Source organism: Carassius gibelio, chromosome A1 (genome assembly GCF_023724105.1).
Source record: "Carassius gibelio isolate Cgi1373 ecotype wild population from Czech Republic chromosome A1, carGib1.2-hapl.c, whole genome shotgun sequence".
Classification (NCBI taxonomy): domain Eukaryota; kingdom Metazoa; phylum Chordata; class Actinopteri; order Cypriniformes; family Cyprinidae; genus Carassius; species Carassius gibelio.
In genome coordinates this window covers 32,941,084-32,956,213 of record NC_068371.1, presented here as the reverse complement: position 1 = coordinate 32,956,213, position 15,130 = coordinate 32,941,084, and the positions used below count along the sequence as shown (strand labels likewise).

General features: G+C 36.5%; 1 protein-coding gene and 1 long non-coding RNA gene across 26 annotated transcripts in view; one reads left to right on the top strand and one right to left on the bottom strand.

Moving 5' to 3' along the window:
- Positions 1 to 15,130, bottom strand: part of LOC128019083 (NACHT, LRR and PYD domains-containing protein 12-like) — a 282,672-nt gene that overhangs the window by 234,920 nt on the left and 32,622 nt on the right. For 11 of the 25 annotated variants that reach the window (XM_052605429.1, XM_052605111.1, XM_052605191.1 and 8 more), the window contains exon 8: positions 12,445 to 12,618. The exons of 1 other annotated variant lie outside the window; for it this stretch is intronic. In XM_052605429.1, the coding sequence (XP_052461389.1) occupies positions 12,445 to 12,618 (174 nt within the window). Of the gene's footprint in view, positions 1 to 7,532; positions 8,332 to 10,046; positions 10,094 to 11,135; positions 11,310 to 12,444; positions 12,619 to 15,130 lie in introns of those variants that run through there. 13 more of the 25 variants (XM_052605306.1, XM_052605359.1, XM_052606654.1 and 10 more) reach the window with 6 other exon arrangements.
- LOC127939461 (uncharacterized) lies at positions 992 to 3,092 on the top strand. The gene is made up of 4 exons (XR_008148933.1): positions 992 to 1,194; positions 2,302 to 2,455; positions 2,533 to 2,652; positions 2,740 to 3,092. It is a non-coding gene; the product is annotated as an uncharacterized LOC127939461 (long non-coding RNA).

The window sequence follows — 15,130 nt, the reverse complement described above, 5'->3', positions numbered from 1 at the left end:
GAATCTTTAAAGGACACATGCTTGCTTTGTAAATGTATTTTAAAAGAAGTCATGAATGTGAAGAAAAAGGTAATATTAATAACTCTTCTATAGATACAAGCATCTGATGACAGACACTTTATTTTAATATTTTAAAGGAGAAAAGTTCAAAAGTGCGGAGTAAATAAACAAGGTGTCAATCAATACAATTAAAAGGAATTAAGAAATAAATCATTAAAATTAAGTTTATAGAAAAAAAGGAAAACTTTAACAAAAAGGTAACACTTTACAATAAGTTCCCAATAGTTAATGTAAGGTACTGTAATGCTAATTTAATTTAAGGATAAATATAAAGAGTAACAAGTGCTGAGTAAAGTTGCAATAAACTCAATAAAAAAAAAAAAAAAAGAATTAAATAATAAATAATTAATCAAAATTGAGTTTAAAGCCAAGTAAAGGAGACTGTAAACAAAACAATAAGGTCTTGCTTTAAAATCAGGTCTCATTAGTTAACATTAGTTAATGCATTAATACATTTTTTACATGTGTTCAATAATCTTTGTTAATATTATTATTATTATTAACATAATATTAACAGATGCAACTTGATTTTTAATAACAGAATGTAAATTTTAATAAATGCCTTAGGAGCATTTTTTTCATTGTTAGATCATGTTAACTGGTGTAGTTAACTAATGTTACCAAATGGACCCAAAAAAAGAAATAAATTAAGTGTCATGTTGTCATCTCCTGTTGATTCAAGTGTGTGACTTCATCGTTTCAGCTTTTACTGAATTCCCAGTCTATCTGTCTGTTTTCAGGGCTGTGTTTGTCCCACAATGCTTTGCTCATCTCATTTGAGAGATTAAGTCACAATTATCTTCTGTATTATTTTATTCTGTGGCAGAAACAAGCTTTCGTAACTTGATAACAGAACAAAATGAACCATAGCTTCACCTCAGCAGCTCTATAATATGTCAGACAATGCCTCGATGGAGGTTATGGAGTAATGTTGTGAGTTCTGGTGTTATGTCTCTGCTGTGGATCCAGGTTGATTCAGTGTCCTTCAGCGTGTGGGACATTGGCGGTCCGGCCAGCATGTCGACGGTGAACCAGTGTTTCTTCAGGGATAAAGCTCTGTTCGTAGTGATCTGGAATCTGGCTTTGGGAGAGGAAGCCGTGGCCAACCTGCAGTCGTGGCTGCTCAACATCCAGGTCAGGAAACCATATACAGTGGAAACCAGATATTAACTTACACTTTAGAAAGAAAAAACACACAACAATTCTGTTTTTCTTTACTGCCATACATTAAAAAAAAGTGATTAAAAAATGCATAAAAATTCAACAGATGCAACAAATATGTTAATATTTATAGATCTAGAAAAGACAAAGTTTGCTCAAATTTAACGTATGACAGTAAAGAAAAAAAAGTTTTTCTGAAGTGTATGTGAATATCTGGTTTCAACTGTATAACACTGGCAAATGACAAACACACTTAATGAAGTTTGTTTGTTTATTTGTTCAAATAGGCATTGCAAACAAAGTCAATAATGTTTATATACTGATTGATTTGACAATAATTAGCATTTGCCAGTGCGAACTAAATTAACTATTATTGAATAGTTTAATGATATTTTGGAAATGCAAACAAATACATTTTTAAATGTTTAAAATTTTTATTTTTATTTATATATTTATTTTATTTACTTATCATTGCATATATTGTAACATCATATCATTATTTACTTATTTATTTACTAAACAATCATTAAACAAATTATGTTTATTTATTTAGGAAATAGTTTAATGATAGTTAATTAAATAAACAGTTCTTATTTTATTTTATTTTATATATATATATATATATATATATATATATATATATATATATATATATATATATATATATATATATATATATATATATATATATATTCACATTATATTTATTCAATATATATAATGCATTTTATGTATATATATTATATTATATATTTTATATGTGTTTATTATATATTATATATATATATATTTTTTTTATTTATGTAATAGTTTATTACTATTCACAACCTAAAGCTTTTGTAATGTCAGCTAAAATACAGAGTGTTAGTTAGCATATTTGCTAATACAGCAAAGGCAAGTTGAAAATGCAGGTGTTGGAACTAAAATCCTTAATGACGAAAGGGGTAAAATAACTGCAGAAGCACTATATATCCAAACACCAAACACTCTCTTTACAAACACAAAGTTGGCATGAGCTTGTCATTGTGGAAGTCATTTTTCTAGCCGTCTAATGACTGTCTGAATGTGTTTGTGCTCCAGGCTCGTGCTCCTAACTCTGCTGTCATCGTCGTCGGGACGCATCTGGACCTCATAGACACTAGTTTGGTACGGAGCGCGTGGCCACGCTGAGGGCCTACATCCTGGCACTCTGCAGAACCAGCGGATCCCCCGACATCACACTCAAACACCTCCAGTTAGTCTGGTGATCACAACTTCAGCTTACTTTCCTCAGTAGAAACTCTGTTTAGCTGTGTGTCTGTGTGTCTGCAGTGAGCTGTCGTGTAAGACGCTGGAAGGCATGGACGTGCTCAAGAGGCGGTTGTTTCAGCTCGGCTGCTCCATGAGGGACATCAGCAACCCTGCTAGCTGTCACAGATTCTGGGAAGACTGGTTAGTGTTCGTTAAGCCTGTACGTACAGCAGTTGTTCCTGACATCTAGTCATCTATTTGTATGTCTGTTTTTGGTGTTTTATACAGATCCCCAAAAGTTTGCTGACCCTGCAGGAGACCATAAAAGCAGAACGTGTGAGGAGAGACGAAGCCGACGAGGTCCAGTACCTGACGGACTCTGAACTGGAGCACATCATTGAGCAGAGTCCGGCCAGTGATAGCAAAGATTAGCAGGATCTGCAGACGGCTAATGCACAAAGAAAAATTCATGTCTATTCACAAATGCTATCAATTCATATTTGTTTATGTTTATTAAATATTGAAAAAATATATGGTTATTTTTAAGATGCATATTTTTATATTTCTGTTCTTAATTAACTAACATATATTTATTCATTCATTTATTCAATGGTCAGAGAGGTAGTGCAGCTTCTATAAATAATTTCAAAAACTAATGTTTTAAAATATATCATTATATGTTTTATTATACGTCAATATGTTTTTAAAAAATATATTATTATTCTTTAAAGTACATATTTATGTTTCTTTTCTTTACTTAAGTAAAAGTATTTATATGCATTGCATTTTTATTTAATTATATTTATTTTATTTTATTGACTCCATTTAAGCAACTATTAAACAGTTCATTTTTTTTCCAATTCTGTTTTTTATTAATATTTTTTTGTCTTAAATTGTAAGTGATTTGTGTGTGTCATTTTTAGTAGTTTTGTTTTCATTATGTCTATATAGCTTTTAATGTTTCTTTCATTTTCATTTGAGTTATTTTAGTACATCAAACCAAATTAAAATGAGAAAATAGCTGAAATAAAAAGCTGTTCTATATGTTCATGTTTTAATTCCTATTTCAATTAGTAAATTGTGAGCATGACAAAATCTTTATATACATAATAAGAAATATAAGAATTGCCCGGCACATTAGTTATGTAATTATTATTATTATTCTAGTTTTCTATATCTGTGCATCTGGGGTTTATTTCTTACAGTGGCACACTGCTGCAACATATATTATTTTCCCTATCAGTTATGTCATAATAACAAGATGTCATTTTAATAATCTAAGTGTCCCTGGAGCACAGTCTTACGTCTCTGGGGGATATTTGTAGCAACAGCCCCCCCCCCCCAAAAAAACATTGTATGGGTCAAAAATTATAGATTTTTAGTTTATGCCAAAAATCATTAAGATATTAAGTAAAGATCATGTTCCATGAAGATAAAACCTAACTTTTGATTTTTAATATGCATTGCTAAGAATTAATGGCGATTTTCTCAATATTTCGATTTTTATGCACCCTCATTTTCCAGATTTTCAAATAGTTGTATCTCATCCAAATATTATCCTAACAGACCATACATCATTGGAAAGCTTATTTATTCATGATGTATTAATCTTAATAATAAAATGACCCTTGTGACTGGTTTTGTGGTCAAGGGTCACATATTTTCTTGTAATAATGTTTTGACATTGTGTCAAAAACCCCATATTGTTATTTAATTGACAGTTCCTCCGATGGATTCCTGTAGGTGACTTCTTGGTGTGACTTCTGATTAACTCATACTAATTAACTAGTTTTTTTGATCATGCAACTCCATGTATTTATACATACAAATATTAAATAAGTATAAAATTAGTTTAAGTATAGATATATTATAGGCAATTAATTATTATTATTTTTTATTTTATCATTTAAGTTTTTTTTTTTTTTTGTTTTTTTTTTTTGCTTTTTTAGTTATCGCTGTTGAACATTTGCAGGAAAAATTGTCATTAAAATTGTGTAATGCAATTAAAATTACAATTATATATTTATATACACGATCATTATTAATAACTTATAATTTATAATTATAGAAAAATATAAATTGCTCCATTTTCTATTGATACTTTTCAACTGTGAAGAAAAAACAAATAATATTTACTTAATTATAATAGTAATACCAATATTATGTAGGCAATACTAATATAACGCTTAAAATATGTGTACATGTAACTATTCATATTTAAAAAAATCTGAACTCTGCCACATTTTGTGTTTAGTATATGTAATAAAAAAGTAAATGAATAAAAAATGACAAAACATGACAACTGAAAATATAAATGAAAACTATAACAGTATATAAATAATAAAAAAATGTCAGAATTATCAGATAGTTGTATATTTGAATAATCATCACCAATCTGAAGTATTTTGTTTGCTGTTTTATAAAAAAAGGCATTCTTGTGTGCTTATGATGTGACTTTTGAGTTTTTAAAATGTAAAGATGACAAACCATTCATTTTATGAAATCTTTAATTGAATGCACTTTCCAAAAACTGGAATGATATTCACGATGATTAAATCTCATGCTGAATTTGCAGGAAAAATAACAATATTCTGGTCAGATTTTGGTCACCGATGCACAAATAACCCGGTTTAAATACTTATGGTTGAAGAATAAGATGGAAAAATTGCTGATGCAGTTGTTAGTCTGAATAAATAAAGTTGATCTGCAAGTAAACATGTCAAAACAAGTTAAAGCTCATTAGGACTGGAATTACTGTACGTCTCTTCAAAGAGAAAGTTGAAAGGTCACGGTTTGTGAGTAAAGCAATTAGCTGAACCTCATTAGTAATTCCCCACTGTATTAGAAACATATTCCCGTTTTTTTCCTACATCACTGAAATCAGACCACATAAGTGCACGCTGTTACTAAACGAACGACTCAACAGTCGGCAGAAAAACATTACACGCTCAAATATTGTTTCATCTTAATTATGTAGTAGAAACACGTGTTGTCATTGCTCTCTGTCTGTGAGAGAAACAGACTGAGGTTACTGTCCGCCGCTCCTCAGGCTCTCAGTACGTGCCGCTGGGTCACATGCTCACCTTCAGATCGTCACAGGCCTGGCGTATCTGCACAAGAACAACATCATCTTCTGCCACCTCAAGTCTGACAACATCCTGGTGTGGTCTCTGGAGCTGGACGACTCTGTGAACGACTACGGCATCTCGCGCCAGTCCTTCCACGAGGGCACACCTGGGTACCAGGCTCCTGAGATCCGGCCCGGGATCGTCTATGATGAGAAGGTACAGAGAGGCTCAAACTGATCTGATGCCCCCCAGCATCTGCTTACTGCCTCCATTCACACTCAATTCAGATTCAGAGGATAAATGCTTTCTCAATATCTAGTCTTTAAACTCCCGTCGTGGTCATTTAAAGACTGTTAACCCTTAGCTTTCACACTGATACCAGAAAGTGATGTTAATATGACTACATGCAAAGTACTGTTATGATGGAGACATTTCAATGTTATGCATAACTAGAAAAAAAAGACACATTATTTATTAATTAATTTATATAAACATCACATTTCTGCTTTGAAGCTCTACAGTGCATTTTATTTTTTGTTTTATAATTGCATTTATTGATTTGACAGACACAGTTTGATGTTTCTCCTATTATTGAGCCCCAAAAATATGCCCTCTATATACCGTTATAAAATGATTTAATATTTAAAATTGGCGTTTATTTTTAAATTCAGTTTTGGTTTTAATAAGTCTATGATGCACTTTTATCATTTTAGTTTTTTCATGTATTTATAAATATTTCTATTTAATTTCCCTTTATTTTTGGTGTAGTATTTGATTTGATTTTAGCTTTATTTCAATTAGCAAAATTATTTGTAATAGTTTATGCTGATATGTTCAGCTTTAATTTTATTTTAAGTTTTAGAAATTTTGTTAGGGATTTTTTTTATTATTAATATTTTTATTATTATAGTTTTTTCCTTAGATGTAATTTATTTTAGTATCTTAAACCTGTTTATATGAATTAGCTGTTATTTTTTATTTATTTATTTTTTTTATCTAAATTTTCTTTTTAAGTTTTATTTCAATTACCAAAAATATATAATTCTTTTATTGTTTTTTTTTTCTTAGCTGTAATTTTTATTAATATTATTATTAATTTTTTTGGAATATTTTTAGTACTTAAACTTATTTATTTGAATTAATTGCAAGGCAGCATATCTAATTTTCATTTCAGTTAAGGTTTTTAAGGTTTTTATATTAGATTTTAGCTTTATTTAAATGAATTACTATAATGATTGTAATTATTTTAGTTAAACATGATTTGTAATAGTTTGAGGTAACATTTACAGCATGTATCCAGTATTTGATTGTGCTCGTGTAAATAACTGCATTAGTGTCAGCTGATGAAGACTTCTGCTTGTTTTTCTGAACTGAGGCACAGGTTGAAATGACGTGTGATGATCAACAGCACGTCACAGCATCTGTCGATAGAGATGAACTTGTTTCACACCCAGAACGATTCAGTAGTGAATCTGAGAGCGGTGCCTTCGGGCCGTTTGGAGAACATTTCTGACAGGTTCTCATTGAGATTGCATGTGCATCCCTTGTCTGTCGGCATCCAGGGATTTCCCTTCGAAGACGGATCTGAGATCCAGTGAGGCTTTTAGGGCACTTCACAAGGCTGATTTGTGTGGATCACGTCCAGCAGAACAGGAAGAAATCTATTACCGTGTTTCTAATGGAATTAATGATCATGTTTCCTCAGCTTTCATGCGGCGTCACAAGAGAACGACAGAGGTTTGAGATGTTGTAGCTTGCTGTTTATGCTCCCAATCCACATGTCCTTTAAACAGGATTTTTAGGTCCAGATAGTATAGTTTTTGGTTGGAAATGCACCCAATGCACTCTGACTTGTTGCATTCGGCAACCCAAAAAAAACCTTACAGGCAAACAATGCACATTTTTGTCTTTCCAGCTGGGAACAGTATAGAGGTCCACGATGTGAACATTTGTCCCTACGGAGAGAACATAAGTTATTAAACATGCATACATACATCAGGATTCAGAAACCAGTTCAGGATCAAATGAGTCACTCATGGACTTTTATTACATTTGATGAGCAGTTTACAATAGAAATATTAAATCACACATATTACTCTGTTTATTAAAGATTCGGAACAGTATGAGAGTCTGATCTAGATTCATAACTTCTGTATGATGATGAAAAACTAATTAAAAATGAATAGAAATGTAGTGATGTGAGATTTGATGAGTTTGTGTGCATGTGAAGATCAGAAAGAGTCTCTCTATCATTTAATATCACACAGAGACACTGAGGAATCAGAATAAACCCCAAATCCAGCGTAGAGGGGTTCAGTGAATGTGGTGATGAGTGTGTGTAAGTGTGTGAGTGTGTGTGTGTGTAAGTGTGTGAGTGTGTGTGTGTCAGAGACGCTGTAGAAAGACAGAACACCAGCAGACACATCCACACACACTCCTACTCTCTTACAGGATGAACGGACAGCAGGAATATCAGTTCTGTTCTTATTGTGATAGACAGAGAAACTGTTATCAGAGCACTCCAGACTCCAGGATTTGTCATTGCATCCAAACACACAGTCACTCCCTCCTCCTTTCCTGTTGATTCCTTTATATGACACTGATATATCAGCACTATCTCCGCTCCATTCAGTCTCCCAGTAACAGCGTCCAGTCAGACTCTCAACACTCAGAACCTGAGGATACTCATCAAATCTCTCTGGATGATCAGGATACGACTGATGATCTTTCACACCTGTGATCTTCTTGTTCTCATCAGACAGAACGAGTTCAGTGTGTGCTGTGTTTGGATCCAGTGTGAGATCACAGGCATCTGAACACAAGAAGAGAGAAACATCAAGAACAACACAACACTGAAGATGTCTGTGTGTTTACAGCTTTGACTAGAGCTGTGTCTGAAAGCGCTCCCTATACACTATATAGTGCACTAGATCAGCTGTCACACATTCTGTAGTGATGTCTGAATTCTGAGTGAACGACCGTTATCTTATCTGAGCTCAAAACGCTGCTCAAGAGAGGATCAAGATGTCTTTACTGTCACCTTTGAGCTATTTCATCTGTTCTTGGTGAATAAAAGTATTATTGTTATTATTATTATATATTTTTTTATTTTTGGAATATTTTTTTTTTTTTTTATAATTGTATTTTGAATGGTAATATATCATGGCTTTGAAGCAGCACAACTGTTTTCTATATTGATAATAATAAATGTTTCTTGAGCAGTAAATCATCACACTCACAATAGTGATTTAAGAACAAAAACCAGACGAATCTCTTTAAATAAATCATCTGATCGATGTCTTGAGGTGTGGTAACTGTAGTATAAGTGGAATAAATGACTCCTCTTCACGTCGTGATCGTATCAAAGCTGTTAGCGGCAGACGGAGAATTGTCTCTTTTTTTAATCCATGCAGCAAATGCTTTAAAAACTGCTTTAAAATTACTTGATTGCATTCCAGATGCTTTTAAAGGACTTTTCACTATAAAGTTTGAATGTAAAACATTGTCATGAATTTGTTGTATTCCCATTAGTAAAATACCCAACACATTAATTGTTGTAGACGATTAGATATTTATATTCAGAGATTGACTTGGTCATGTAAAAGAGTGATAAAGTGATAATTAATGTGATGACTGGTTCAGTGACAGAAACACGGGACACACACAGGTCTATAATAACTGCTGAAATGTCTGTGTGTCTCAGGTCTCAGGTCAGTCTGAGCGCTCATGATACACACAGTACAGCTGTACACCTGCAGGAGACACAGATCAACACTGGCTTTCTTTTTCAAGTTTGGATATTTGTCCTTCTGTAGCCTATACTTCATCTTTCAGTTTCTCAAGAGTAATCAGAGATGCGATCGCACAAGATCCTCTTTAGCTGTCACAAGCCGAGGGTGAATCTAAAGGTTTACATGATTAAACTGAATCCACACTCGAGGACATCGCTTCAAATCATCTGTCCAGTTCAGACACAAATGACTCAGTCCACCAGGTTTTTATTAGCAGCTTAGAAACAAAACAATGAATATTTGTTCACTTGCTAAAGCGGGAAAATAACCAAAAGAGAGTCCTCTCACGTCCTCTTGATTTGAGAACCATTCACGATTCGCGAGGATATGAGGCTTAAATAATTAATTTAGCCTAAAACATACTTATTCTAATCACTAAAATAATAATAATAAGATAACACAAAGATAATAGAAATAAACTGAGAAAACCCTGTGCACTCAGCAGTGGTTTCTCTCTGAGCAGCGAAGTGTCGAGCTGCTGTGAATAAGAGACTGATTTTCTGATTGTAACAGGAGTTTTCTCTCAGTCTGAACTGAACTCAGTGTGTCTGTGTGTGTGTGTGTGTCTTTGTGTGTGTGTGTGTGTCTTTGTGTGTGTGTGTGTGTGTGTCAGTGTCTGTGTGTCAGTGTCTATGTGTGTGTGTGTGTGTGTGTGTGTGTGTGTGTGTGTGTGTGTGTGTGAGAGAGAGAGAGTGTGTGTGTGTGTGTGTGTGTGTGTGAGTGTGTGTAGACCTACACTTTCGTGGTCCTGCTCTCATCCTCTTCTCTCCTCCATGATCCACACTATAAACACACAAACACAGGTTCAGAAGTTGACACTCATATAATCAGACTGAGTCAATAGTTGTTGACCACGCCCACAAGCAACGCCCCCAGCACTCATTATTAAAATATATATATATATATATATATATATATATATATATATATATATATATTATTACAAATACAAAAAAGTTCTACATTTTAATAAATTATAAAATGTAATGTTATTCCTGTGATGAAAAGCATAATTTTCTTCATCATTACTCCAGTTTTCAGAGTCACATGATCTTTAAGAAATCATTACAATTTATTTGACTCTCAAGAAACATTTCTGATTATTATCAATGTTGAAAACTATTTTACTGCTTTAAAAGTGCATCATTATTTCCACACAAAATATAATGAACAGCATTTATTGCATTTATCAAATGTATTAAAACTGTAATTCATCGACCGGCCGCTTGAGGCTGACTGCAGAAGAGAGTCAGTCCCATAGACTCCTCATGTTACAATCACCAACTTTACAGAAGAAAAAAACATGTTTACAGGCCGGTGCAAAAAATGAGTTTGGTCTATATAGATAATTTTGCTATTCATGACAACTGTGAGGGGGTGAATTGTTTTATAACTCATCCATTTAAATTATATAAGACTCAAAGTTCTGCATAATTAATGGCGTGTTTCTACAGTCTATGGGAGGAACACAGAGGAGGTGAAGAAGGGAATGGAGGAGGAGCACAGGCTTGAGCCGCTGGTGGAGGCAGCCTCACGCCAGCATCTGTTACAGGAGCTGCAGGACACAGAAAGATGTAGAGAGAGATGGAGGAAAAGACTGAACAGAGGAGGGAGGAGAAAGAGGTTTTGCAGCGGTGGAATCTGGAGCACGACTCAGACTCGCTGATGACTCTAATGACTGTTTTGGAGAGTTAGCTGACTGCAAAGAGACGTACAAAGAGACGTACATAAGATCCTCCCAAATGTTGTTAATAAAACATAATTTAATGTAGATCAGCATCATTCACACACATGTTCAGTACGTCAGTATTAGTGTTTGACATACTTGAGTATCTGCAGTTTATAGTTTGGATCCTGCAGTTTGTGTTTGAGCAGCTTGACTCCTGATTCTCCTGGGTGATTGTAGCTCAGATCCAGCTCTCTCAGGTGTGAGGGGTTTGAACTCAGAGCTGAAGACAAATAACCACAGCCTTCCTCTGTCACCATACAGCCAGACAACCTACAGACACACACACACAGAGACAGATCAACTACAGACACACACACACAGAGAGACAGATCAACTACAGACACAGAGAGACAGAGACAGATCAACTACAGACACACACACACACACACACACACACACACAGACAGATCAACTACAGACACACACACACACACACACAGAGACAGATCATCTACAGACACACACACACACACACACACACACACAGACAGATCATCTACAGACACACACACACAGAGACAGATCATCTACAGACACACACACACACACACACACACACACAGACAGATCATCTACAGACACACACACACAGAGACAGATCATCTACAGACACACACACACACAGAGACAGATCAACTACAGACACACACACACAGAGACAGATCATCTACAGACACACACACACACACACACACACACACACAGACAGATCATCTACAGACACACACACACAGACAGATCATCTACAGACACACACACACACACAGATTGTGATCAGTTGACTAAAGCCCCTTTCACACTGCCATTCCGGCAAATACACAGGTAAAGTGTTCCTGCAATTGTTCCCGGGTCGCTAGATTTGGCACTTTCACACTGCCAGTGATGACCCGGGATATGTGCGTGCTTTCACACACAACCCGTGAAGATCCCGTAACGACACGTGACATCAGCACGTGACGTGTAATGTACGAGTCGAAAACGCTAGGCACGTTATACTTTAACTGAAGCAAGCGAACGATCTCGGCGTCAGTGCGGAAAGTGAGGAACTAACTGATCTCTGCTTCATTACAGTTTGCACATATGTTTTCGTCGCGAACGTTGATCTTCCTTCAAAACAGCCGGTAAAAGAGTCACTTCGACACGGCATTAGATCTGGCTTTTGTTCACACAGCACTCGTCCTGGGTCGAACCCCGCAATGTTACTAGGTCCCCGACCCGGGATCAATGCGGTAATTAATCCCGGGACGTGGTTGCTTTCACACAGAAGGCGACCCGGCAATGTCCCGGAAATATACCGGGTCCGACGTGCCGTGTGAAAGGGGCTTTATTGATCTCTTCTATGTTCTTAATACTTCAGTATCTGCACACACACACACACACACACACACTTCTATGTTCTTAATACCTCAGTGTCTGCAGCTGACAGTTTGGACTCTTCAGTCCATCAGAAATAAACTTTACACCAGAGTCCTGCAGGTCATTGTTCCTCAGATCCAGCTCTCTCAGGACACAGTTTGAGGATTGTAGAGCTGAAGACAATCTCTCACAACACTGAGCAGTGAGATTACAGCCAGCAAGACTGAAAGAGACAAGAACACACACCAACAGTCAGATCATCTACAGACACACACACACACAGATCATCTACACACACACACACACACACACACACACAGTCAGATCATCTACAGACACACACACACACACACACACACACACACACAGATCATCTACACACACACACACATTGTGATCAGTTGACTGTAAATCAGGGCTTGAAAATGAAAAGAAAATTCAATCGGTTCACTCTGAGCAGAATCAATATTTTAACGTTTGTGTTCCTCCGTTCCTCTGAATTATTACGTTCTGAAACCGGTTCGGGTGGAAAAAATACCGGTTAATAACGTTATTTTAAAAACAATATTATGTGTCTATAATTTGCCTAATAATAATGTCACGCGCGTCGTTTCTATATGCACGCTTTACAGTTCTTACTCGTTGTCTTTGTTGGAAGGAGGACACAGACAGGGAGCTCAGCAGATCATAACACTTGATTTATTAAACATGAAGAGGTGAACATCAGGAATTAGACACATCTGATTACACAGTGTGCAACATCTCTCTCTCTCTCTTTCTACCTCTCCTACTCTCTCTCTCTCTCTTTCTACCTCTCCCACTCTCTCTCTCTCTCTCTACCCCCCCTCTCTCTCTCTCACTCTCTCTCTCTACCTCTGTCTCTCTCTCTCTGTCTCTCTCTCTCTCTCTCTGAGTCTGAGAGGGTTGGGTGTCCGAGGGTTCCCACGTGGAGAGGGCGACTTTTTGGTTTTTTCTATTACTAATCTTTAGTTTTTCTACTAAAACTAAAATATTATTTTGTAAAGGAGATTATAGTTTATTTTTGATTTTGTTTTTGAGTGTAGTTGTGTTTTGTTTGGGATCGGGATGGCATCCCTCTTCATGAGGGTGACGCCACCTGTTTCCCTCCGTCATGGCGTCAGGTGTGTTCCTGCGTCAGGTGTGTTCCTGCGTCAGGTGTGTTCCTGCGTCAGGTGTGTTCCTGCGTCTGGTGTGTTCCTGCGTCAGGTGTGTTCCTGCGTCAGGTGTGGCGGTGGAGGATGTGTTGGTGGCGGTAGGAGAGGAGATCGGATACGAGAATATTACTCTGCGTCTCGTATGAATAAAGCGGTGGTGGTGTTTGTGAAGGAGGAGGTGCACGTAGGCCGTTTGATTACAAACGGGATTGTGGTAAGTGGAGAATTTATTATTGTTTCACCGCTTGTTGCTCCAACCACAAAAGTAATTGTGTCAAACGTGCCTCCATTCATTCCCAACGAGGAGATTGAGCGTGGACTTTCGCGCTATGGGAAATTCGCTAGTGCAATGAAAGCGCTTCCACTCGGCTGTAAGAATGAGTCTTTAAAACATGTAATGTCTTTCAGAAGACAAGTGTTCATGTTCCTGAACGAGCCGAGTATTGACGTGTCGTTTAGGGTGATGCATGAGGGGAAGGCTTACATGATTTATGCCAATACTGGGAGTATGAAGTGTTTTAATTGTGGGGATGTTAGCCATAAGCGATTAATGTGCCCACATAAGGTTGGTGTTAGCGGGGAGAACGCGTCAGAGAACGCAGGGCCGAGTGCCGCGGGCGTCGGGGAGAACGCGTCAGAGAACGCCGGGCCGAGCGCCGCGGGCGTCGGGAAGAACGCGTCAGAGAACGCCGGAGAACGCGTCAGAGAATGCCGGGCCGAACGCTGCGGGCGTCGGGGAGAACGCGTCAGAGAACGTGTTGCCTTCAGCTGTGGAGGAGCGGGGGGATCACAGTGGAAAACAGACAGAAAGCGTAATTAATGACAGTCATACTGAGGAAGCTGGTGCTGAACCAGAAGCAGGTGAAAACAGTGTAACGAAAAACGATGTGAGTGAACATGGAGATACTGAAATGGAAAGTGTTGATCTACCAAAGAGTCAAGAAAACTGTGAGACAGAAATGAAAGATGATGATACTTTTTCTGAGGTTTCTGATGTGGGCTCGCAGATAGAAAGGGTCGTGTACACTCTAAAAGAAATACATGACTTTCTAGACACGACTTTTGGCAAGGCTTTCGATGTCACTGATTTTTTCCCAGACCCTGAGAAGTTCATAGCATCAGTACTGTTATTTCAGAGAACGGTTAGTTATGAGGTTTTAGACAAGAAAAAGAGGTTTAGACTGAAGAAAATGGTAACAAAATTGAGAAAAGATAAAGTTGTTTCCCAAAGACACCAACATGTTTAAACATCACGTGGTGAACTTTATTTTTACTGTCTCTTTCTGTCTCTGTCCTCTTTATTTTTATATTCCTACATGGATATTTTAAGGGTGGGATCTCTAAATATAAACGGTGGACGAGACCGGGGAAAACTAGGAATGGTTTCTGAGTTTATTAAAATTAAAAAGGTTAACGTTTCTTTTTTACAAGAAACCCACACTAACAAGGACAATGAAATTGAGTGGGGAATGTGGTGGGAAGGCAAGTTTGTTTTAAGCCATGGCACAAACAACAGTGCAGGAGTTGCCATTTTATTCTCTGCAAACATGAACATAAACA